The sequence below is a fragment of the Colius striatus genome, chromosome 3 (assembly GCF_028858725.1).
Source record: "Colius striatus isolate bColStr4 chromosome 3, bColStr4.1.hap1, whole genome shotgun sequence".
Classification (NCBI taxonomy): domain Eukaryota; kingdom Metazoa; phylum Chordata; class Aves; order Coliiformes; family Coliidae; genus Colius; species Colius striatus.
This window is the reverse complement of record NC_084761.1, coordinates 97,249,841-97,272,801: the sequence shown is the minus strand read 5'-3', so window position 1 is coordinate 97,272,801 and position 22,961 is coordinate 97,249,841. Positions and strand designations below refer to the sequence as shown.

General features: G+C 61.4%; 4 protein-coding genes across 8 annotated transcripts in view; 2 read left to right on the top strand and 2 right to left on the bottom strand.

Annotated features, from left to right (window-relative positions):
- Positions 1-6,586: 6,586 nt before the first annotated feature.
- Positions 6,587-8,483, top strand: LOC133625206 (vasotocin-neurophysin VT). Its single transcript, XM_061993845.1, has 3 exons — positions 6,587-6,706; positions 7,140-7,341; positions 8,317-8,483. Exons 1-3 carry the CDS (start codon positions 6,587-6,589, stop codon positions 8,481-8,483), a joined length of 489 nt encoding a protein of 162 aa, XP_061849829.1.
- Positions 8,484-11,084: 2,601 nt separating this feature from the next.
- On the top strand, positions 11,085-12,371 carry LOC133625209 (neurophysin 1-like). The gene is made up of 3 exons (XM_061993866.1): positions 11,085-11,204; positions 11,330-11,531; positions 12,322-12,371. The coding sequence occupies exons 1-3, from the start codon at positions 11,085-11,087 to the stop codon at positions 12,369-12,371; spliced, it is 372 nt and encodes a 123-aa protein (XP_061849850.1).
- A 959-nt stretch (positions 12,372-13,330) lies between these two features.
- Positions 13,331-16,462, bottom strand: MRPS26 (mitochondrial ribosomal protein S26). 2 transcript variants are annotated; one of them, XM_061993381.1, is made up of 4 exons: positions 16,229-16,462; positions 14,423-14,560; positions 13,775-13,898; positions 13,331-13,544 (listed from the first exon to the last, which is right to left on the bottom strand). In XM_061993381.1, exons 1-4 carry the CDS (start codon positions 16,447-16,449, stop codon positions 13,413-13,415), a joined length of 615 nt encoding a protein of 204 aa, XP_061849365.1. In that variant the 5' UTR covers positions 16,450-16,462; the 3' UTR covers positions 13,331-13,412. The 2 variants fall into 2 exon arrangements, with proteins under 2 accessions (XP_061849365.1, XP_061849366.1); XM_061993382.1 differs by having other exon boundaries at positions 16,265-16,462.
- A 4,697-nt stretch (positions 16,463-21,159) lies between these two features.
- PTPRA (protein tyrosine phosphatase receptor type A) overlaps positions 21,160-22,961 on the bottom strand; it is a 129,664-nt gene continuing 127,862 nt past the window's right edge. For all 4 annotated transcript variants that reach the window (XM_061992085.1, XM_061992086.1, XM_061992087.1 and 1 more), the window contains 2 exons: positions 22,559-22,694; positions 21,160-21,902 (listed from right to left, as the gene is read on the bottom strand). In XM_061992085.1, coding sequence (XP_061848069.1) covers positions 21,828-21,902; positions 22,559-22,694 — 211 coding nt within the window. In that variant the 3' untranslated portion in view covers positions 21,160-21,827. The remainder of the gene's footprint in view (positions 21,903-22,558; positions 22,695-22,961) is intronic.

Sequence of the window (22,961 nt, the reverse complement as noted above, 5' to 3'; positions counted from 1 at the left end):
ATTTGGATGGAGGAAGCAACTGAGGCAGCAAAACCTTCTTGGAAGGAGCAGCAAAGGGAAGCAGAGGAGCTGACACCAATAACAAAGCAGGTGCTGTGCTCAGTGTGGGGTGCAGGACCCCACTCCCCAGCAGCCTCTGTCTTTAACCCCTCCATCAACAGCGAGCTCGTGGGCTGTGACAGGGACTCTGTCACCAAGATGGGGCCGATTGGGGAGCGTGAGCCCAGGCAGAAGAGGAGGAGGGAGAGCTCCATGTCCAGCCTGACCTACTCCACCTCCCCAGGGCACGAACAATCTGCTTAAGAGGTTTCTCTTCCTCTTCTCCACCCCCCTCTGGCCACAGTAAAAGCAGGAAAACACACAAATTGCTGAAAATCTTCCCATTTTCCACAGGGTGCCCTGGTTTAATCTGATTAAACGTTGTCACCTCGACCTCAGCGGCTGCGGTGGAGCATCGCGACCTCCGGCCTCCCTCCAGCCTCCCTCCAGAAGCTCCTCTCAGAAGCTAATGAAGCTCCCACTGTTAATGAAGGGGAGGGGGGGGATATGGAAATAAGGGGTTTGCTCTGACCACATGCAAAGGTGCAATTGCAGTCAGAGAGTGGGGAGAGAAATCAGCTTCTCTGTGCTCAGACAGTGCTTTCAAGCCAGGAGTGGAGCCTGGGGGGGGCTGCATGTGGGGGACCATGGAATCATGGAATGATGAGGGCTGGAAGGGCCCTGCAGAGCTGCTCCAGCCCCAGCCCCTGCTAAAGCAGCTTCCCTTGGCTCAGGGAGCACAGGAACATGTCCAGGTGGGGTTGGAAACCTCCTGAGAAGGAGCCTCCACACCCTCCCTGGGCAGCCTGGGCCAGGGCTCCCTCACCTCAGCACCAAAGGAGTTTCTCCTCCTGTGCCAGGGGAACTGGCTGTGTTCCATTTTGTGCCCATTACCCCTTTTCCTGCAACTGGGCACTTCAGGATGAAGACTGGTCCCATCCTTCTCAACACCCACCCTTTAGATACTTACAAGCCCTGATGAGATCCTCCCTCAGTCTTCTCCAGGCTGAACAGCCCCAGGGCTGCAGCCTTTCCTCCTCACACACGTTTCATCCCCTCAGCACCTTGGTGTACCTGCACTGGCCTCTCTCCAGCACTTCCCTGTCCCTCTGGAGCTGGGGAGCCCAGAACTGGACACAGGACTCCAGATGAGGCCTCAGCAGCTCTGGCAGAGCAGAGGGGCAGCACAACCTCCCTGGCCCTGCTGCCCACACTCTCCTCAATGCCCCCAGGCTGCCATTGGCTTCTTGCCCACGAGCCCACGTTGCTGCTCATGGGCAGTTGATTCTCACCCAGCACTGCCAGGTCCCTCTCCTGGAGCTGCTCTCCAGCAGGTCACCCCCAGCCTGTGCTGCTGCAGGGGTTGTTCCTCCCCACCTGCAGGACTCTGCCCTTGTCCTTGTTGAACCTCAACAGGTTCCTCTGTGCCCAACTCTCACCTTGCCCAGCTCTCACTGGCTGGCAGCTCAGTCTCTGGGCAATGAGCCAGTCCCAGAATCACTCTTTGCTCTCCCATGTGTGGATCACCCCACAGCCACAGCAGACACCCCATTTCCCACCATCCATCCAGGATCTTTCCCAACATAAAACCAGCCATTTGGGAAGGGGAGCAGCAGCTTGGCTGAGGCCTTGGCTGAGCCTCTCAGGCAGCCCCTTTGCTGACATCCAGGGCTGTATTTTGGCTGAGCAGGAGGGCTGAGGGGTGGGTTTGGGGGTTCAGCCCTTTCCCCATCCTGTGGCAGTGCTTTGGGACAACCAGGGGGCTGATGAACATTGTGACACCCACCTGCCTTGTCAATAGGAGCTGAGCTGCACTGCCCTGGGAGATGCAGAGAAGGCACCTCCATGGCTGATTTTAGGGGTGATCAGAGCACAGACCTCAGCCACCCCAAAGCATCAAGAGGCAGCTGGATGTGGGTTGGGAGCCCCAAGCATCCCCTCAGGCACCAGCCAGGATGCTGCACAGCCTCCCAGACCCCCCTGGGATCACTCCCCCTACACCACCCCAACATTTCCATCCGCCAGCCCTCCCTCCTTGTGTTTCCTACCCCTTTATTCCTCCTCCCCCGCCTCCCCCTCCCTTCAGCCTCCCTTTGATTCCCGTAAGTGATTCTGCGTCGCTGCCTCGGAGCCTCTGCAACTCGGGGGAAAAAAAAACCCACACCATTTTATTAACCTTCCTTGACTTTAAAGAGCATAATTACATTTTAATCTCATATTCCCCCGTTATCATTCCAGACACAGAGTCATTTGGATGCAGCTCGTTCCCCAGCCTAATGTCACGGCACGGTACAGTAATGAAGGGACGGAGCCCGAGCGCGTTAACACCCAATTTACAGCTGACATTTGGGGCTCCTTTGAAAGGGAAGAAAAAGTTTTCCAAGCCGAATGGGGGGATGTTTTTGCGTCCTGCTACGCAAGTGGCTTCGGGTCCCTGCTGCGAAGGGATGGCTTCGGAACGGGGCTGACAGTGCTGGGCGTTAAAACGGCCCCACGTGGGTGATTCAGCCAGCTCCTGTGGGAGAGAAAAGGGTGAAGTGAGGAACTTGCCGCTCTCTCAGTCCCAGCGAGAGCTGAGTCAGGGGCTGCGGTTACCTGCACACCGCTGGTTTTATCCATTTCACTCAATCCCCCCCAAAAAACCCAGAACTGCACCGCCCATCCCTCCAAATTCCCATCACAGGAGACAGGGAACCCCCAGCATCGTCCCAAAGCAGCCGTTGCCGTCCCCTCTGCCTGCCTCAGTTTCCCCAGGGTGGTGAAGCGATGTTCTGGGGCTCATCCCCCTCCAACATCCCTCTGGGTTTCGCCGGGGAGCAGTGGTTCCCTCGGGATGCTCGAGCAGAGCTGCAACCTCCTCCCCTAGCCCCGAGAGCCCACCGTCCCCCTCCTCCAACCCCGACCCACAGGAAAACGGGAGGGAGGGAGGGAGGGAGGCTAAAGAGGGTAAGAGAGAAGGATGCTGAGGGTAAGAGAGAAGGATGCTGAGGGTAAGAGAGAAGGATGCTGAGGGAGAGATGCTTATAAGGGTGGGTGAAACCTGAACCCCGCACTCAGCGATCCCCAGGCTGATTTCTTGTAGGGTTTCTTTGACAAAGATGAGATCCGAGGGGGTTTTGAAGGACAGAAACCCAGCCCAGGACACGAGTGGCAGCTCCCACTCCTTTGCCCAGCCCAAGCTGAGTCCCTCCTCATGCCCAGGGCTTTTGGGAGGCTCCTCAGGTACCCGATTCCCCTCTGAGATGCATTTCACGTGGCCCTCGGCGCTGCTGGAAGGGGAAGCTGGGGCTGTTCAGGAGCATTCACAGCTGATGGGGAGGGATTTCACTCCGGTGTAGGGGGAGGGGGTGAATCGCCAGCGCTTGGCCCACACTGAGGTCTCTGGCAGCCCACGGGTGACACGAGGGTGTCGGGTCTCAGCGCGGGTGGGAGCCGCCGAGTGCCAAAGTCAGTGACAGCCCCAGAGGCAGCTTTTTCTGCCCTTTTCCTCTCTCCCTCTGCCGCCGGTTCCTCTGGCCCTTGTTTGGTGGAGGAGGTGGAAGGGGCGGGTGCTCGTGGCCGAGTTGAGGCAGGGTCCTGTTCTCCACCCCGCCTGGAGCCCAGCCCTTGGTTTAGGGGTGTCTTTGTGCACGCCGGAGTTCTCCCAGCCCCAGCGCTGACCCCATTGCTCCTCTCCAGCATCCTCTCCCACACCAGCATTCTCCAAAGCAACAGCCCTCCCCAAACCAGCGTCTTCTGAAGGAGCATCCCTCCCCAAACCTGCATCTCACCCAGACCAGCACCTTCTAAAACAGCATCCCTCCCTAAACCTGTGTCCCTCCCCAAACCTGCATCCCTCCTCAAATCTGCATCCCTCCCCAAATCTGCATCCCTCCCCAAATCTTCATCCCTCCCCAGATCTGCATCCCTCCCCAGATCTGCATCCCTCCCCAAACCTGCATCCCTCCCAGACCAGCACCTTCTAAATCAGCACCTTTCCCCAAAACCACACCCCTCCCCAAACAGCCCTTTTCCCTAAAATAGAATCACTCCAAACCATCCATCCCCTATGGACCAGTGTCTTCTGAAAGAGTAGCCCTCCCCAAACCTGCATCCCTCTCAGCCCAGCATCCTCCAAACCAGCATCCCTCCCAAAATCCACATTCCTCCCAAACCAGCACTGCTCCCCAAACCAGCATCCCTCCCAAAACAGCAACTTGTGAGTGAGCATCCCTCCCTAAACACACATCCCTCCCCAAACCTGCATCTTTCCCCGAAGTTGCATCCTTCTCAAACTTGCCTCCCTCCCAGAGCATCATCTTCTAAGCCAGCACCTTTCTCCAAACCCACATCCCTCCCCCAACCCACATCCCTCCCAGCCCAGCATCCTCCAAACCAACATCCCTCCCCAAATCCACATTCCTCCCAAACCAGCATCTCTCCTCCAAAACAGCAGCTTCTGAGTGAGTGAGGATCCCTCCCCAAACACCCATCGCTCCCTAAACACCTCCCTCTCAAACCAGCGCCTTCTGGAGGGGCATCCCTTGCCAAACCTGCATCCCTCCCAAAACAGAATCCCTAAATCCAACCACTCCCTTTGAAGCAGCATGTTCTGAAGGAGCATCACTCCCCAATCCCCATCCCTCCCCAAAACAGCAGCTTCTGAGTGAGCATCCTTCCCCAAACAAACATCCCTCCCAAACACACCCCTCCCAAACACACCCCTTCCAAACACATTCCCCTCCCAAACACATCCCTTCCGAACCAGCACCTTCTGAGAGGGTACCCCTCTCTCCTGGATGTGCTATCCCTGGGGTGACCAGCACCCATCCCGGTGCCTGCACCATCCCTGGGGTGACCAGCACCCATCCTGGTGCCTGGACCATCCCTGGGGTGATGAGCACCCATCCTGGTGCCTGGACCATCCCTGAGGTGACCAGCACCCATCCCAGTGTCTGCACCATCCCTGGGGTGACCAGCACCCATTCCAGTGACTGCACCATCCCTGCGGTGACCAGCACCCATCCTGGTGCCTGGACCATTCCTGGGGTGACCAGCACCCATCCCGGTCCCTGGATCATCCCTGGGGTAACCAGCACCCATCCCAGTGCCTGCACTATCCCTGAGGTAACCAGCACCCATCCCGGTCCCTGGATCATCCCTGGGGTGACCAGCACCCATTCCGGTGCCTGCACCATCCCTGGGGTGACCAGCACCCATCCCGGTGCCTGCACCATCCCTGGGGTGACCAGAACCCATCCCGGTGCCTGCACCATCCCTGGGGTGACCAGCACCCATCCCGGTGCCTGCACCATCCCTGGGGTGACCAGAACCCATCCTGGTGCCAGGACCATTCCTGGGGTGACCAGCACCCATCCCAGTGCCTGCACCATCCCTGAGGTAACCAGCACCCATCCCGGTGCCTGCACCATCTCTGGGGTGACCAGCACCCATCCCGGTCCCTGGATCATCCCTGGGGTGACCAGCACCCATCCCGGTGCCTGCACCATCCCTGGGGTGACCAGCACCCATCCCGGTGCCTGCACCATCCCTGGGGTGACCAGAACCCATCCTGGTGCCAGGACCATTCCTGGGGTGACCAGCACCCATCCCAGTGCCTGCACCATCCCTGAGGTAACCAGCACCCATCCCGGTGCCTGCACCATCTCTGGGGTGACCAGCACCCATCTCGGTCCCTGGATCATCCCTGGGGTAACCAGCACCCATCCCAGTGCCTGCACTATCCCTGAGGTAACCAGCACCCATCCCGGTCCCTGGACCATCCCTGGGGTGATGAGCACCCATCCTGGTGCCTGGACCATCCCTGAGGTGACCAGCACCCATCCCAGTGACTGCACCATCCCTGCGGTGACCAGCACCCATCCTGGTGCCTGGACCATTCCTGGGGTGACCAGCACCCATCCCAGTGCCTGCACTATCCCTGAGGTAACCAGCACCCATCCCGGTCCCTGGACCATCCCTGGGGTGACCAGCACCCATCCCGGTGCCTGCACCATCCCTGGGGTGACCAGCACCCATCCTGGTGCCAGGACCATTCCTGGGGTGACCAGCACCCATCCCAGTGCCTGCACCATCCCTGAGGTAACCAGCACCCATCCCGGTGCCTGCACCATCTCTGGGGTGACCAGCACCCATCCCGGTGCCCGGATCATTCCTGGGGTGACCCATCCCATCCCTGGGGTGACCCATCCCATCCCTGGCGTGGCCCGTCCCCTCGGAGCATCCCCGGCTCGGGACGGGGAGAGGGTCGAGCAGCCCCGGGCGCTGCCGCTGCCGCTCCCGCACTGAATCACCTCAATTACAGATTCGCTTGGCTGCGATTTGGGAAGGAAAAAATAAGCGACGGGGGGTGGCAGGGAGAGGAAACAACACAGAAACACAACAGCAAAAAAAACCCCCAAGCCAGCCCCCTTCCTCCTCCTCCTCCTCCTCCTCCTCTTCCCCGGGGAAGGGGCGACGGCAGCATAAATAGCGGGTGGTGCAGCTCGGGACAGAGGAGCAGTGAGCTTCCCGGGACACGCGTGGGACGGCTGCAGACACCCCCGCCATGGCTGAGCCTTCGCTGCCCCTCTCCTTCCTCTGCCTCCTCGCCCTCTCCTCCGCCTGCTACATCCAGAACTGCCCCCGGGGTGGGAAGCGGGCTCTGGCCGACACGGCCCTCCGGCAGGTACGGGGGGCTCTGGAGGGGGGTATTTTAGGGGGGAGAGGGTCCCTCGTGAGCATCCCGACCTTGCCGCGCTCCCCCGAGCAGCGGGTGCAGCCCGGTTTTGGGGGAGGGGGGGGGACACATGGCCGAGGGCAGGCAGTGGGGAGGTGGCAGAGGAATGAGGTCCCCGAAATGCTGCTGTCACCTCAGCGACGGGACCCAGCCTGGAGGGGAGAGGCACCGACAGGAAGGACAACACGGGGGGCAGTGGGGATCCCCCCAAAGCGGAGCCAGTGCTGCGGCACGAGGCTGTGGGAGGTGATGGGGAGGAGACGGGTCACCTCCGAGGCAAAGGGCAAGGGACGAGTTGCTTTTGGGTATAAGGGAGAGCGAGGAGGGTGTACCCCCCCCCCTTATTTTGGGGAGGGATTGAAGGGGCTCCTTCCCCCCTCAGTGCATGCCCTGCGGCCCCGGGAACAGAGGCAACTGCTTCGGGCCCGGCATCTGCTGCGGGGCAGAGCTGGGCTGTTTGCTGGGCACGGCGGAGACCCGGCGCTGCGCAGAGGAGGATTATCTGCCCTCGCCGTGCCAGGCGGGCGGGCAGCCCTGCGGCTCCGGCGCCCGCTGCGCAGCCCCCGGCATCTGCTGCACCGCCGGTGAGCACCGGGGGATGAGCGGGGAGCGAGGGGGCTGTCACCCGGCTTGGGGTGGCTCGGGACCGTGGCGGCACCGCGGCCGCTCTCGTCTTCCTAAAGGGGAAACTGAGGCACTGCCTCGTTTGGGGATAATTTGGGGATAGCTGGTTTCGGACTCGATCTAAGGAAGAGGTTTTTTCTTTACTGTGAGGGTGTACATGCTGCCCAGAAAGCCAATTACCCCCTGGGCTGTGCCCAAAGAACAGTGAGCAGCGGGTGCAGGGAGGGGACTCTCACCCTCTGCTCTGCTCTGGTGAGACCCCCCTGCAGTGCTGCCTCCAGCTCTGGGCACAGGGACATGGAGCTGTTGGAGGAAGCCCAGAGGAGGCAACAGAGATGATCAGAGGGCTGGAGCCCCTCTGCTGTGGAGACAGGCTGAGAGAGCTGGGGAAGAGCCTGGAGAAGAGAAGGCTCTGGGGAGACCTTAGAGCAGCCTCCAGTCCCTAAAGGGGTGGACAATGAAAGCTGGAGAGGGACTTTGTACATGAGGCTGGAGAGACAGGACAAGGGGTGATGGCTCCAGATTGAGAGGGAAGACTGAGATGAGATGTCAGGAAGAAGTTGTTCCCTGTGAGGGTGCTGAGGCCCTGGCACAGGCTGCCCAGAGAGGCTGTGGCTGCCTCATCCCTGGCAGTGTTCAAGGGCAGGTTGGATGGGGCTTGGAGCAACCTGGGCTGGTTGCAGGGGGTTGGAATAGCGTGAGCTTTAAGATTTCTTCCAGCTCAAAGCATCCCATGACAAGGTTTGGGCTCAGAGCTCCTTCCCCAGCCTCTCATGAGGTAACACCCAGCCCAGCCCCATTCCCCAGCCCACAGGAGGGACAAAGCTGGAGCAGGATCTATGCAGGCACCTCCAGCTCCTTCCCCATATGAAAACCAACCCCTTCCCTCAACTAAATAACCCATTCCGACGGGGTTTTTTTGCTTTCTGTTGGAGAAACCTGCTCGATGGACGCGAGCTGTCTGGAGGAGGGCAGCGAGGGCGCTCCAGAGGCAGCCGACAAGAACCTGACAGTGCTGGAGGGCTCCGCTGGGGACCTGCTGCTCAAGCTGATGCACTTGGCCAACCGACAGCAGCAGCAGGGCAAGCACCCCCTGCTCTGAGCCGGGGCGCTGGGCGTCCCCCCGACCCCCACCCTGAGCCCCCACCTCGGCTTTGTACATATGACACCCAATAAAAGTCCTCGTGCACTTTGGTGGCTTCATCCTGGGCGCTGGGGATGGGGAGTGAGGGGTTCCAGGGGACCCGTTGGAGCTCGGTGATGGAGGGGTCTCATCCTGCCCTTCCCCAAACCCCCATCCAGCCCCGCGTGGTCCAGCTCCCATTGCAGCGCTTCTGCTAAGCCGGGTGCAGGATTTGGCCCCGTCCTTGCAGAGCTGCCGTGCGGGGACTCATCCAGCGCCGTGTCCCTGCTCCGGGGGGACCGGGGACGGCGGGGATCTGCCACCACCGTGTCACCTCTTGGCCCAGACCCCTCTGTGGGGCAGATTCGGGGCCGCGTTGCCTTCAGGAACCAGCACGACAGGCAGCTCCGAGCCCCGGGCGCTGAAACATCATCACGTGGAAGGCAAAACCAGCCCCCTAAAGCGAAAGGTTTGGGTTCAGAACCTCACACCACCCCCGGGGTCACAGCCGTCCCTCACCCAACGGGTCTCCTCCACGCACCGACGGGCAGGATCCGGCCCCTCCGCTTCTGCCACCGTCACCCCCAGGTTCTGGGCACTGTCACCCCGACTCTCTCCCGTCTCTCTTACCCTGCAGAGGTCCCTGCTCCGCGCTGGGATGTGGCCCCGGGGCGGGGGACAGCTCGGCCTTTATAAAGTCCCCGGGGGAGGTGGCGGCTGCGGGGAGGTGGAGCTCCCGCACGTCAGCTCCCGCACACCAAGCGGGGAGTGGGATGGACCCAGCGCCAGACCCCGCCACCAGCACCTTATCCCGGCCCCGAGGGGGGTGTAGGGGGACCTAAAATCACCCCCAAATCATTGGGAAAGGGGCAACAGCGGCGGGGGTGGGTGTCCAGCGCGGGAGGATGGTGCGGGACGCCCCGGGCTGCGGGGAGCCTCGGCACCAGGACGTGATATTTGGGGTGGTTTTTCACATCCATTGGGGTCCGGGCACCCCAAAACCGACCGGAGGGGCTGTGGGGTGACTGTTGTCCCCGCCCTTTCCCCCGGGATGCCGCTGAGCCCCGTCCCGGAGCCGTTGCCCGGCAGCGCGGCTCGGCGGGGTCGGGACCCGTCTGCCCCCGGTGACCGGCCCCGGAGCGAGACGGAGCGCACGGGAACAGGTCACGGCTCCCAATTAAAGAGGCGGCAGTGGGGGACAGCGGGGCAGCGGCTCCACGGACGTAAGAGCTGTCGGCAGAGCTGGGATTTGTGCCACGGGGGAAGCTCTTAATGGCCGTAAGGAAAGCGCGGGGCGGCGGGGGCAGGACCCGGCCCGGCGGCTGCAGCCCTGGCAAGCTCTCGGTTTGCTGAGGACGTGAAACTGATGTGCTTGAGGGCACGGAGGGTCTGCAGAGGGCCCTGGCCAGGCTGGAGCCATGGGCTGAGGGCAATGGGATGAGGTTGAACAAGGGCAAGGGCTGGGTGCTGCCCTTGGGACACCCCAAGCCCAGACCCCGCACCAGGCTGGGGCAGAGGGGCTGGAAACTGCTGCAGGGAAAGGGCCTGGGGGGGTTGGTGCCAACGACTGAACAGGAGCCAGCAGCATGCCCAGGGTGGCAAGAAGGCCAAGGGCATCTCCTGAGAACTCCCTGCAACACCCTGACAGGAGGCTGCAGTGAGCTGGGTCGGGCTCTGCTCCCCAGTAACGAGTGAGGACATGAAGAGATGGGCTGAAGCTGCCCCAGGGGAGATTGAGATTGGAGCTGAGGCAGAACTGAGAGGGGTGTCAGCCCCTGTGCCAGGCTCCCCAGGGAGCTGGGGCAGTGCCCAGCCCTGGAGGGATCCCAAAGCCGTGGGGCTGAGGTGCTGAGGGCCGTGGGGTAGTGCTGGGCTGGGCAGGGTGAGGGCAGGGCTGGGACTGCAGCAGCTTCAAGGGCTTTTCCAACCAAAATGAAGCTGTGATTCTGTGATTCAGCGCTGTTTTTTCCACAGGGACCTTCACTTGCTGATGACATGGCCCAGGGCATTGCAGCTGGGGGGAAATTTGGGGGTTTGGGCTGTTGCCAATGAGGTTTGGTGTTTCCAGGCAGTGAGACAGGCTCAGCCTCAGCACCATCCGCAGCAGGACACAGCCAGGGCTGAGCAGAGAGGGGTGGGAAGGACCCAAACTCCCCATTTCCCACCTCAGATGCTCCTGGAGGAAGAGACAGGTTTGGTTTCCCCCAGCTAGAAAGAACCAAAAGCCAAAGGATACCCCAAGCCCCTGCTCACCCCGGTCCCAGCAGGACACATCCCTCCTCCCTCCCCAGCCCATGCCACACGAGAACGGATCCAAGCCTCCAACTGTCTCTGCACCTTCCCCCAGCTCCTGTGTGGAGTCATCACCGAAGAGCAAAACCACCAGCTTGGCCTTGACCTCACGTCCTCGACCTGTGGCGATTAGCAGAGGCCCGTGCTGTGGGCAGCAATGCCTTGAGGCTCTTAAGGGCGGCGGGTGACGCCGGCAGCGGCATCGCTAAGCAGCAGCTGCCTCTGTATAAATAGGTGCCCTGGCCAGTGGTGGGCAAAGGAGGTGAGCAGATCCCTGAGCCTGTAGCCATGCCTGCCAAAGCTCTGGCTCTCTGCCTCCTGGGGCTGCTGGCCCTCTCCTCCGCCTGCTACATCCAGAACTGCCCCATCGGGGGCAAACGCGCCGTGCTGGACATGGACATCAGGAAGGTAGGAGAAGCTCCTCACCCCCTTCCCTTCTCCTTCCTCCCACCTCCCCCGGGGCTGGGAAAGGCTCTGCCTGCCCACAGCCTTCCCCCAATCACTCCCCTTCCTCCCTTTTCCCCCCTGAGCAGTGCATGCCCTGCGGCCCCAGGAACAAGGGCCGCTGCTTCGGCCCCAACATCTGCTGTGGAGAAGAGCTGGGCTGTTACCTGGGCACAGCCGAGAGCCTGCGGTGCCAGGAGGAGAACCTGCTGCCCACCCCCTGCCAGCCAGCCCACAGGCCCTGTGGCAGCAGTGGCTCCTGCGCCGCCCCTGGCATCTGCTGCAGCACCGGTGAGGGCAGCACGGACCCCCCTCCACACCTTCCCCCCGGGGAGTTTGAGCTCAGGGAGAGGGGATGGTGCCCAAGGGACTTGCTGCATCCCAGCTCTCTGAACCACCACCTCCTGCTCAGCCTGGGCTGCCCTGGATCCCACCCTGGGGAAGGCAGGAAGGGGCTGTGGGGGCTTGGGGAAGGGGGAAAGGACCCAAATTCAGGGGCTGAGCAAACCCACAGAGAGCCTGGGGCAGATCTTGGGGGCAGAGCCAACACCAGCTCCAGAGGGACAGGGAAGTGCTGGAGAGAGGCCAGTGCAGGGACACCAAGATGCTGAGGGGATGGAGCATCTGTGTGAGGAGGAAAGGCTGCAGGACCTGGGGCTGTTCAGCCTGGAGAAGAGAAGGATGAGAGGGCATCTCATCAACACTTATCAATCCTTAAAGGGTGGGTGGCCAGTGTTTGTTGTGTGGTAGCCAGTGGCAGGACAAGGGGTAACAGGCACAGGCTGGCACGCAGGCAGTGCCCCTGGCACAGGAGGAGCAAGTCCTTTGGTGCTGAGGGGAGGGAGCCCTGGCCCAGGCTGCCCAGGGAGGGTGTGGAGGCTCCTTCTCAGGAGGTTTCCAACCCCACCTGGACACGTTCCTGTGCCCCCTGAGCCAGGGGAAGCTGCTTTAGCAGGGGTTGGAGCAGCTCTGCAGGGCCCTTCCAGCCCCCACCACTTTGTGACCATTTCAAATGCATCTCTTAAACAGTGCTGGGGGGGTTCATCTCACCCCCTGCTCTCCCCTCTCCTTTCCCACACAGAGGGCTGTGTGCTCGACTCCTCCTGTGACCAGGACATGCCCTTTGCTTAGAGCAGCTGGGAGAGAAGAGCCCACAGGGACCCCCATGTATGCAGCTGCACCAGCCTGGTGCCAGACCCACGAGGGACCAGCTGAGCTCTGTGATTCAACACTTAAGAGACCATCTCCATCAGAAATAAAACTTGTACAGAGAATGGAGCAGTCTGTGGATTTCTGTGCATCTGGCAGGTGCAGAGTGGGGAGAAAGAAGCTGGGGAAGGGGCTGGAGCACAAGGGTGCTGGGGAGGGGCTGAGGGAATGGGGGTGTTGAGCCTGGAGAAGAGGAGGCTGAGGGCAGACAGGAGCGCTCTGTGACAGGAGGCTGCAGGGAGCTGGGGGTTGGTCTCTGCTCCCAGTAATGAATGACAGGACAAGGAGAGGCTTACATTGGAGCTGAGGCAGAACTGTTTCCCTGAGAGGGGTGTCAGCCCTGTGCCAGGCTGCCCAGGGAGCTGGGGCAGTGCCCAGTCCTGGAGGGATCCCAAAGCCATGGAGCTGAGGTGCTGAGGGCCATGGGGTAGTGCTGGGCTGGGCAGGGGTTGCACTTGATCCTAAAGCTCTTCCTAACTCAAATGGTTCTGTGATTCTATGAAAAATGGCAGTTTTAGGGAAACACAGCTAAAAAGGGTGAGTTTAAGTTGGATTGCTGTGGCTGGGGAGAGGGAGGTGGAAGGGTCTGGGGCTGGTGCCGGGGCAGCTCCCTCTGACAGTTTCCCTGCAGGGGACACAGAGAAACTCCACTGCTTCAGCCTCCAGAGGTGGGATAAATGGGGCTGGAGGGGTCCCTCTGCCCACAGCAGGACCCCTGGGCACAGCTGCCCCCTACCCCAACCCAGCAAGAGGTGGGATCAGCCTCTCCTGCAGAGCCCTCCAGCCTCCAAAGCCCCTGCAGAGGCAGCAAACCCCCCTCATTTCCCCCTCAGCCTCCTCCCCGCACCATTAACCCTTCAGAACACACAGAGCCAGACCCCTTGGCCTCCTCCAAGGATTCCAGGAGGGCTTTATGGGTGCCAAGGGGAAGGAAGGGGCCGTGGCAGGGCTGTGGGCAGAGCCCTAGGACAGCACTGTGCGCCTGACGACGCGCCCGTCCCTGTCGATGGCGAAGTTGTGGTTGCGGGGGTTGTTCAGGCACTCCTCGATCCTCTCCTCCAGGTTCTCGGGGGTGATGAAGGTCTGGGCTTCCTCCTGAAGGAAGGGAGGAAGGACAATCCTGCCTCAGAACACAGCTCAGTGGCTCAGCATCCCCCAGAGCCACGGGTGCTGCCATGAGCTCAGGACAAACACCAGCGGCTCCCTCAGGGTGATTTCAGCCTGTTTTCACTCAGGCTCTGTCCCACCAGCACCCTGTGAGGCACCAACGCTCCAGTTCCAGCTCCCAGCAGGAAAATAACTTCCCAGGCACCATCTGCTCTCACCTGCAGCTGCAGAACCTCCTTCTCCTTCTCCTTCAGCAATGCCTCTAGCTTCTGCGCCATGCTGGCTGCTGCCTCCTCCTTGCGCCTCTTCTCCTCTTCCTCTTCTTTCCTGATTCTTTCCTCTCTGCCACATGGGAAGGGAAATGAAACACCCAGGGCTTTGGGGAGCCCTGCAGAGCTGCTCCAGCCCCTGCTAAAGCAGGTTCCCCTGGCTCAGGGGGCACAGGGATGTCTCCAGGTGGGGTTGGAAACCTCCTAGAAGGAGCCTCCACACCCTCCCTGGGCAGCCTGGGCCAGGGCTCCCTTCCCTCAGCACCAAAGGAGTTTCTCCTCCTGTGCCAGGGGCACTGCCTGTGTTGCAGCTTGTGCCCGTTACCCCTTGTCCTGCCACTGGCCACCACACAACAACCACCAGCCCCATCCTCCTGACACCCACCCTTTGGGGGTTAAGTGTTGCTGAGGTCTCCCTCAGCCTTCTCCCATCCAGGCTGAGCAGCCCCAGGTCCCGCAGCCTTTGCTCCTCACACAGACGCCACCGCTGCTGGCTCTGCCCCCAGGATCTGCCCCAGGCTGCCCGTGGGCCTGCTCAGCCCCTGCTCTGGGCTGTCTCCCCGCTGCCAGCCCCGCAGAGCCGTGCTTGCCGCTGACCTGCGCGCCCGCTGCCGGGCGTTCTCCTGGGCGTTCCAGGCCATCAGCAGCTGATGCTCCTGGCTCAGCGCTGCCGAGTCCTCCTGGGCCTGCTGCGCCTCTCGCTTCCTCTGCAGCACCTCCAGCTTGAAGTCAGCCCTGCAGGGATGGGGCACTGAGTCCCTGCCACAGCCTGCCCCACAACCAGCCCCCTGCCCCACAAGCAGCCCCCTGCAACACACCTCCAAACTGCAGCAGCCCCACATAGTCCCAAACCCAACCCTCCCCTGCCCCACAACCAGCCCCTCTACCTCAACCCCCACCCCAAAGAGCCACAAGCCCAATGCTCTCCTGTCCCACAGTAAGCCCACAGCAGCCTGTTGCCCCAGCCCCCCAGCAGCCCATTGCCCCAGCCCCCCATTGCCCCAGCCCTTAGCAGTCTGTTGCCCCAGCCCCCCATTGCCCCAGCTCTTAGCAGCCTGTTGCCCCAGCTCCCCAGCAGCCCATTGCCCCAGCCCCCCATTGCCCCAGCTCTTAGCAGCCTGTTGCCCCAGCTCCCCAGCAGCTCGCTGCCCCAGCCCCCCATTGCCCCAGCCCTTAGCAGCCCGTTGCCCCAGCCCCCCATTGCCCCAGCCCTTAGCAGCTCGTTGCCCCAGGCCCCCAGCAGCCCATTGCCCCAGCCCCCCATTGCCTCAGTCCCTGCTCAGAAGCCCCCAAGTCCCCAGTAGCCCCAGTCCCCCAGCAGCCCCCAGCCCTCGTCCCCCAGCAGCCCCCAGCCCCTGCCCCTAAAGCAACCTGTTGCTCCAGCCCCTCCAGCAGTCAATTGCCCCAATCCCTGCCCCCCAGCAGCCCCCAGTCCCCCAGCAGCCCACTGCCCCAGCTCCAGTAGCTCCCAGTCCCCCAGCAGCCCATTGCCCCAGCAGCCCCAGTCCCCCAGCAGCCCTCTGTCCCCCAGCAGCCCCAGTAGCCCGCTGCCCCAGCCACAGCAGCCCCCTGTCCCCCAGCAGCCCCAGTCCCCCAGCAGCCCCCAGCCACAGCAGCCCCCAGCCCCCCAGCAGCCCCTGTCCCCCAGGCCCGCAGCAGCCCACAGCAGCCCCCAGCAGCGCCAGCCCCGCAGCAGCCCCCTGTCCTCCAACAGCCCCCAGCAGCCTCCAGCCCCGCAGCAACCCCCAGCAGCCCCCAGCCCCGCAGCAGCCCCCTGTCCCGCAGCAGCCCCCTGTCCCGCAGCAGCCCCCAGCAGCCCCCAGCCCCGCAGCAGCCCCCAGCCCCGCAGCAACCCCCAGCAGCCCCCAGCCCCGCAGCAGCCCCCTGTCCCGCAGCAGCCCCCAGCAGCCCCCAGCAGCCCCCAGTCCCCTGTCCCGCAGCAGCCCCCTGTCCCCCAGCAGCCCCCAGTCCCCCAGCAGCCCCCAGCAGCCCCCAGTCCCCCAGCAGCCCCCAGTCCCCCAGCAGCCCCCAGCAGCCCCCAGTCCCGCAGCAGCCCCCAGCAGCCCCCAGTCCCGCAGCAGCCCCCAGTCCCCCAGCAGCCCCCAGTCCCCCAACAGCCCGCAGCAGCCCCCTGTCCCGCAGCAGCCCCCAGTCCCGCAGCAGCCCCCAGTCCCGCAGCAGCCCCCAGTCCCCCAGCAGCCCCCAGTCCCGCAGCAGCCCCCTGTCCCCCAGCCCCGCAGCAGCCCGCAGCAGCCCCCTGTCCCCCAGCTGCCCCAGCAGCCCCCTGTCCCGCAGCAGCCCCTAGTCCCGCAGCAGCCCCCAGCCCCGCAGCAGCCCCCTGTCCCCCAAGCAGCCCCCAGCCCCGCAGCAGCCCCCAGCCGCCCCCGCCGTCCGCGCGGGTACCGCAGGGCGCGCAGCACGAGGCGGTGCAGGCGGTACCGCTCCGTCACCACCAGCAGCTCCTCGGGGTCGACGGGCGGCGGCAGCTTCAGCCGATCCGCCTTGGACTTGGCGGGGGGGTCGTGCCGCGTCTTGCGGCCCCGCGCCGGGACGAGCCCGACGCGCCCCGGGGCGGCGGCGGAACCCAGCGCCGGGCCCAGCACCGGCCTCAGCGCCCGCAACATGGCCCCGCGGCAACGGGGCGGCAACGGGGCGGCAACGGGAACGGGGCGGCAACGGGAACGGGGCGGAACGGGGCGGGGGCAGCGCGGCACGGCGGGAAATGTAGTGCGGGACGGAGCCTGCGGGGCGCGGGGACAGGCACGGGCACCCTCCCCGGGACACGGACACACGTGGGGCACTGTCACCATCCCCGGGATACAGACACCATCCCCGGGACACGGACACGCGTGGGGCACTGGCACAGTCCCCGGGACATGGACACCATCCCCGGGACATGGACACCATCCCCGGGAGACGGACACGCGTGGGGTCTTGGCACAATCCCCGGGACACGGACACCCTCCCCGGGACACGGACACGCGTGGGGCACTGTCACCATCCCCGGGATACAGACACCATCCCCGGGACACGGACACGCGTGGGGCACTAGCACCGTACCAGGGACACGGACACGCGTGGGGCACTGGCAGCATCCCTGGGACACGGACACCATACCCGGGACACGAACACGCGTGGGGCACTGGGACCATCCCCGGGACACGGACACGCGTGGGACACTGGCACCATCCCCAGGATACAGACACCATCCCCGGGACATGGACATGCGTGGGGCACTGGCACCGTACCAGGGACACGGACACGCGTGGGGCACTGGGACCATTCCTGGGACACGGACACCATCCCCGGGACACGGACACGCGTGGGGCACTGGCACAGTCCCCGGGACACAGACACCATCCCCGGGACATGGACACGCGTGGGGCACTGGCACCATCCCTGGGACACGGACACCATAGCCGGGACAGGGACACGCGTGGGGCACTGGCACCGTACCAGGGACACGGACACGCGTGGGACACTGGCACCATCCCCAGGACATGGACACACGTGGTGCACTGGCACCGTCCCCAGGACATGGACACACGTGGTGCACTGGCACCGTCCCCGGGACACGGACACGCGTGGGGCATGGACACGCGGCACGGGATACAGGCACTCTCCGAGAGAAGATCACTGTCCCTGGGACACGGACACGCGTGGGACGTGCACACATGGTGAGGGACACGGACCCGGGTGGGATCCAGCATCCCGTGGGACATGACATCCCCCAGGACTCTGACACCCGTGGGACAGGCACACACAAATGGGAGTGGGGGTGTAGTGCTGTGGGGAGTCACCTGGGGGGGCTGTATCACTTCTGGAGGAGGGAGATAAGCGGAGGGGTGGGATAATCTGGGGAAGGGGATCATTCAGGGAGGGATAACCCGGGGGGTACAATTTGGGGAGGGAGGGGGGGCATCACCTTTGGGGTGATTATGGCCGGGGGGTGATAATGACCTGGGGAGTGTCTGATGGGGGGTGGGGATGCGGGTCCTACCTGCAGGCTGGCTGGGGGAGTGCGAGGGCTGTGGGGGGAGACAGGGACCTGTCCCACTGGCACCCAACCCAGCGGGCACTCACGGGGGCTGTGGGGTAAGGGATGGGGAGGTGAGGGATGAGCACCTATGGGTGCTCTTTGGGGTGGTTTGGGGACGGGGAGGTGAGGGATGAGCACCTATGGGTGCTCTTTGGGGTGGTTTGGGGACGGGGAGGTGAGGGATGAGCACCTATGGGTGCTCTTTGGGGTGGTTTGGGGATGGGAGGTGAGGGATGAGCACCCACAGGGGCTCTTTGGGGTGGGTTTGGGATGGGAGGTGAGGGATGAGCACCTATGGGTGCTCTTTGGGGTGGTTTGGGGATGGGAGGTGAGGGATGAGCACCTATGGGTGCTCTTTGGGGTGGTTTGGGGATGGGAGGTGAGGGATGAGCACCTATGGGTGCTCTTTGGGGTGGTTTGGGGACGGGGAGGTGAGGGATGAGCACCCACAGGGGCTCTTTGGGGGGGGTTTGGGATGGGAGGTGAGGGATGAGCACCCATGGGTGCTCTTTGGGGTGGGTTTGGGATGGGAGGTGAGGGATGAGCACCTATGGGTGCTCTTTGGGGTGGTTTGGGGATGGGAGGTGAGGGATGAGCACCTATGGGTGCTCTTTGGGGTGGTTTGGGGATGGGAGGTGAGGGATGAGCACCTATGGGTGCCCTTTGGGGTGGTTTGGGGACGGGGAGGTGAGGGATGAGCACCCACAGGGGCTCTTTGGGGGGGGTTTGGGATGGGAGGTGAGGGATGAGCACCCATGGGTGCTCTTTGGGGTGGGTTTGGGATGGGAGGTGAGGGATGAGCACCCACAGGGGCTCTTTGGGGTGGGTTTGGGGATGGGAGGTGAGGGATGAGCACCTATGGGTGCTCTTTGGGGTGGTTTGGGGATGGGAGGTGAGCAATGAGCACCTATGGGTGCTCTTTGGGGTGGTTTGGGGACGGGGAGGTGAGGGATGAGCACCTATGGGCGCTCTTTGGGGTGGTTTGGGGATGTGGAGGTGAGGGATGAGCACCCACAGGGGCTCTTTGGGGTGGTTTGGGGATGGGAGGTGAGGGATGAGCACCCATGGGTGCTCTTTGGGGTGGGTTTGGGATGGGAGGTGAGGGATGAGCACCCACAGGGGCTCTTTGGGGTGGTTTGGGGATGGGAGGTGAGGGATGAGCACCTATGGGCGCTCTTTGGGGTGGTTTGGGGATGGGAGGTGAGGGATGAGCACCTATGGGTGCCCTTTGGGGTGGTTTGGGGATGGGGAGGTGAGGGATGAGCACCTATGGGCGCTCTTTGGGGTGGTTTGGGGATGGGAGGTGTGGGATGAGCACCTATGGGTGCCCTTTGGGGTGGTTTGGGGATGGGAGGTGAGGGATGAGCACCCACGGGGGCACGCAGCCCAAAGCCCTCCCCTTGCCCCCTGCCCGGCTCAGGGGTGGGATTTGGGCAGCATCCAGCCCAGAATGAGCTCGGGCAGCTCCTCATGGCTCTATTTGCATTCGGCTCTGCTGCAGCAAAAAGCTCGGGGCAGGTCCTTGGACCCCAAAACTCTGCCCCTGGGGTCTCGGGAGGCTCCTTGTGCAGCATCTGTGGTGGGTGGGTGTGTGGCCCCCACCCCGGGAGGGTCCCTGTTTCTTTTGGGGTCAGTACTTAGTTTCTGAGGATGATTTGGAGCTTTGGCTGAAGCCCTCAAATGCAGGAGTTGGTGTTTATTGTAAGTGATGATACTGGGGCTCGTGAGGGGGTCCCCAGTGATGGCAGCAGCAGTGAGGCTGTTTTTGGGGGGCTGTTTTGGGTGGTGTGTGTCTATTTTTCCTGTGTGTCCCCTCTGAGCCATCACTCCCCTGGGAAATCCCAGCTGGATGGAAAAGCTCTGCTGGAAACCTCCATTCTCCATCTCATGGGGTGGCTCTTCCCACGATCGCCAGCATCTCAACCCCATGTCCCCCAAATTTTCCCCTGCCTGGGCAGGGATGTCACTGTCCCCAAGTCCCACCATCCCAATCCTTGGGATGAAACCAGTTCTCCCAGTTGAAGCCACCAGTTAACCATGTCCTGGTCCCTCCTGCAGGAGGAACAAGGGAGGTGTCCAGCAGACACCTCTTTGTAGCAAAACTTGATTCAAATCAACCTGTTTGGGTTTGTTTTTAACCCAGAAGTGCTGCACCTCTGGTCCTCAGGACATTCCTCAACCCTTTGGACTCCTCTTGTGCTCTGGCCCATCTCCAGCTTCAGGGGTTCCCTGGATTCTGTCTTCTCCTGGGAGGGGAGTGATAAAAAGTAGCTCTTTATGGCCTCATTCTCTGAAAATCCCAAGGGATCTCCATGGTGGGAAGAAAGAAAGAGAGGGAAAAGCCATCTAAAGTTGTGTGGAGGGTGGCAAGAGCATCCCTCAGGCTGGAGAAGGGTCTCTCTCAGCTTAAGAATGCTACAGGGGTTTTAGCAGTGACCATTTGGAGACCTTCTTGAGGTTTTAGACTCCAAAAGGGCAGGTTGAGACTGGATATAAGGGAGAAATCCTTTGTGATGAGGGTGGTGAGGCCCTGGCCCAGGCTGCCCAGAGAGGCTGTGGCTGCCCCATCCCTGGCAGTGTCCAAGGGCAGGTTGGATGGGGCTGGGAGCAGCCTGGGCTGCTGGAAGGTAGACTAGATGGTCTTTGAAGGTATCTCCCAACCCAAAGCATGCCATGATTCTGTGATTCATACTGTGGTTGTTCAGCCTGGAGAAGGCTCTGGGGAGACCTCAGAGCAGCCTCCAGTCCCTAAAGGGGCCAGAGAGGGACTTTGTCCAAGGACCTGGAGTGACAGGACAAGGGGTGATGGCTCCAGACTGACAGAGGGGAGACTGAGATGAGATGTCAGAAGTTGTTCCCTGTGAGGGTGGTGAGGCCCTGGCACAGGCTGCCCAGAGAGGCTGTGGCTGCCCCATCCCTGGCAGTGTCCAAGGGCAGGTTGGATGGGGCTTGGAGCAACCTGGGCTGGTGCAAGGTGTCCCTGCCCATGGCAGGGGGTTGGAACCACATGAGCTTTAAGATCCCTCCCAACCCAACCACTCTGGGGTTCTGCAATGTCTCAAGATGCCACAAGAACCCATGTGACAGCTTCTCCAGCCCCTAGGCCTGGAAGCCTCCTTGTCCAAGAGATGGATGCAAAACCCTGCAGCACATTATCAGTTGGAGACAGCTCCAAAACATCTCTTTTGCTGCTGTTACACATGAAGCAGACCCTTGGAGCTCCCAAACCAGCAGCACGTGGGAGGAAACTGCCTTTGACACAGAAGTGAGGACACACACACACACAATGAGCAGCTTGCTTTTGGTTTGCTTTTTTTTCTTCACCTTGTTTTGTTCCTTTTCAAGAGCTGACCAGCAGGAAAAAGAACCCAAGTGAAACCATTTCCCTGCAGGTTCAGGCCAAACCTTGTGCTCGTGGGGCTGGGTTTGGTTTGGTTTGACAGGTGACAGCCAGGATTTCTTTTCATCCTTTTGTTGTTGGGTTTGGCTTGGTTTTTTTTTGTCCTTTTTCTTTTCTTTTTACAAAAGGCTTTTATTCCCTCAAGGGAAAAACAAAACAACCCCCCCCCTCCTCTCAAAAAAGGACTTACAAGCAAAAGAACAGCCTGTATGGGCTCTCCAGGAGAGAGATGGTGTGACAGTATTCATCCAAACATCAAAGCTATTTAATTCCCCAATAAAACATTGGAAAAAATAAAAGAGATAAAACCAAAAAGGAGCCAACAGTATGTGCACTAACACTTTGCTACATATAAAATCTCCAGCTAATATGAAGCTTATGGTACCAACCTCTAAAACAGTTAAGATATATACACATAGTTGTTGTTTTCTTGGGGGGAGGGGGAAAGGGGGGTATATTAACAAACAGAATATTACAAAATATTAAAGAAGGCAACTCTTCTGTCATTTGTTTCAGGGGTGGGTGGTCTTTTGTGGGGGGAAGGGGGCTGGGGTTTGTGTTCTTCACTTGAAGTTGGCGTAGTCTGAGAAGGCGTCGATGTATTCCTGCACCACCTTGTAGCAGAATTCGTACTGTTCCTGGGGGATTGGGGGGAGAGCACGGGGTTAGGCTGAGAAAATTCACACCTCCAGGTAGGATTTGATGCTTTATTGGCTGTAGAAAGTGGGGCTGAGAGTGGTTAGGTGTTCCTGAGTGAGGGCAGGAACTGGATTCCCACTTGTGAGGGGGCTCTCACCAACTTTGGGTGCCCAAAACCTGGGCTGCCCACCCTCCTCCCTTTCCCATCCTCTCTGAGCTCCTGTTTCCACCCCAAAAGACCTTTTTAAAGGCCCTCAGTATCTTTGCTATACCCTCTTGCAAGACCTCTCCTAGTGCTGCCTGCTCCTCCCCTCCCTGCCCCAATGCATGCCCAAGCCCCTGTCACAGCCACTCAGGAAAGCTTTCCAGGCTCCTAAAGCCCATAAATGAGTGGCCTGTGGCTGAGGATGTCTCCAGGGAGGCTCCTACAACTCGTGTCAGTGCTCAAAAGGAGCTTGATGCCTTCAGCCAGCCAAGCTCCACTACTCCACCTGCCTTAATAGGAGAAAGGGGAGATACCTCCTGACCCTTCCTCTTTCATGGAGAGAGAAAACCTTCACCTGAGGGAGTTTTTGCTCATCCCTGAGTCCCCAGCCCACTCTGGCCAAGGTCTGGGCTGGCAGAAGGAGCCTGGACCCTGCTGAGCTGCACTTACCAGTGTCTGCACCATATGTGGCCTCTGTAGTCTTAAACTCTTCACTGTCTGAAAGACGTCGAGGATCCCTTCAGCCTTCACCCTCTCCAGGACAGTGCTCAGTGCACAGAAGGTGCCTGTTCTTCCTGCTCCAGCACTGCCAAAGAGAAACCAAGAAGCTAAAGGAAACCATTTGGCCTGACAGGGACAATCAATCCACAGAGGAATCACTGGAGAGCTGGAGGAGCCAACAGTCCCACTCCCAGCTGAGGCAGGACACGCTCTGCAGAGACTGGAGACTTAGCCAAGGAGGAAAAGGCTGTACCACATCTGCCCAGGCTGCTCCTGCTGAGCCCAAAACGTCTGAGGGAGCTCTGGCCATCTCCCAGAGGCAATCACAGAGCCATCTGAGTTAGAAAAGGGC

Bases quoted from the DNA above. Each gene is read 5' to 3' on its own strand.
- LOC133625206 (XM_061993845.1), top strand. From the start codon at position 6,587: ATGGCTGAGCCTTCGCTGCCCCTCTCCTTCCTCTGCCTCCTCGCCCTC. The intron at 6,707-7,139 runs GTACGGGGGGCT...TTCCCCCCTCAG, and splicing joins CCGACACGGCCCTCCGGCAG to TGCATGCCCTGCGGCCCCGG. The intron at 7,342-8,316 runs GTGAGCACCGGG...TTTCTGTTGGAG, and splicing joins CGGCATCTGCTGCACCGCCG to AAACCTGCTCGATGGACGCG.
- LOC133625209 (XM_061993866.1), top strand. From the start codon at position 11,085: ATGCCTGCCAAAGCTCTGGCTCTCTGCCTCCTGGGGCTGCTGGCCCTC. The intron at 11,205-11,329 runs GTAGGAGAAGCT...CCCCCTGAGCAG, and splicing joins TGGACATGGACATCAGGAAG to TGCATGCCCTGCGGCCCCAG. The intron at 11,532-12,321 runs GTGAGGGCAGCA...TTTCCCACACAG, and splicing joins TGGCATCTGCTGCAGCACCG to AGGGCTGTGTGCTCGACTCC.
- MRPS26 (XM_061993381.1), bottom strand. From the start codon at position 16,449: ATGTTGCGGGCGCTGAGGCCGGTGCTGGGCCCGGCGCTGGGTTCCGCC. The intron at 14,561-16,228 runs GTACCCGCGCGG...CCATCCCTGCAG, and splicing joins CTCGTGCTGCGCGCCCTGCG to GGCTGACTTCAAGCTGGAGG. The intron at 13,545-13,774 runs GTGAGAGCAGAT...CCCTTCCTTCAG, and splicing joins AGGAGGTTCTGCAGCTGCAG to GAGGAAGCCCAGACCTTCAT.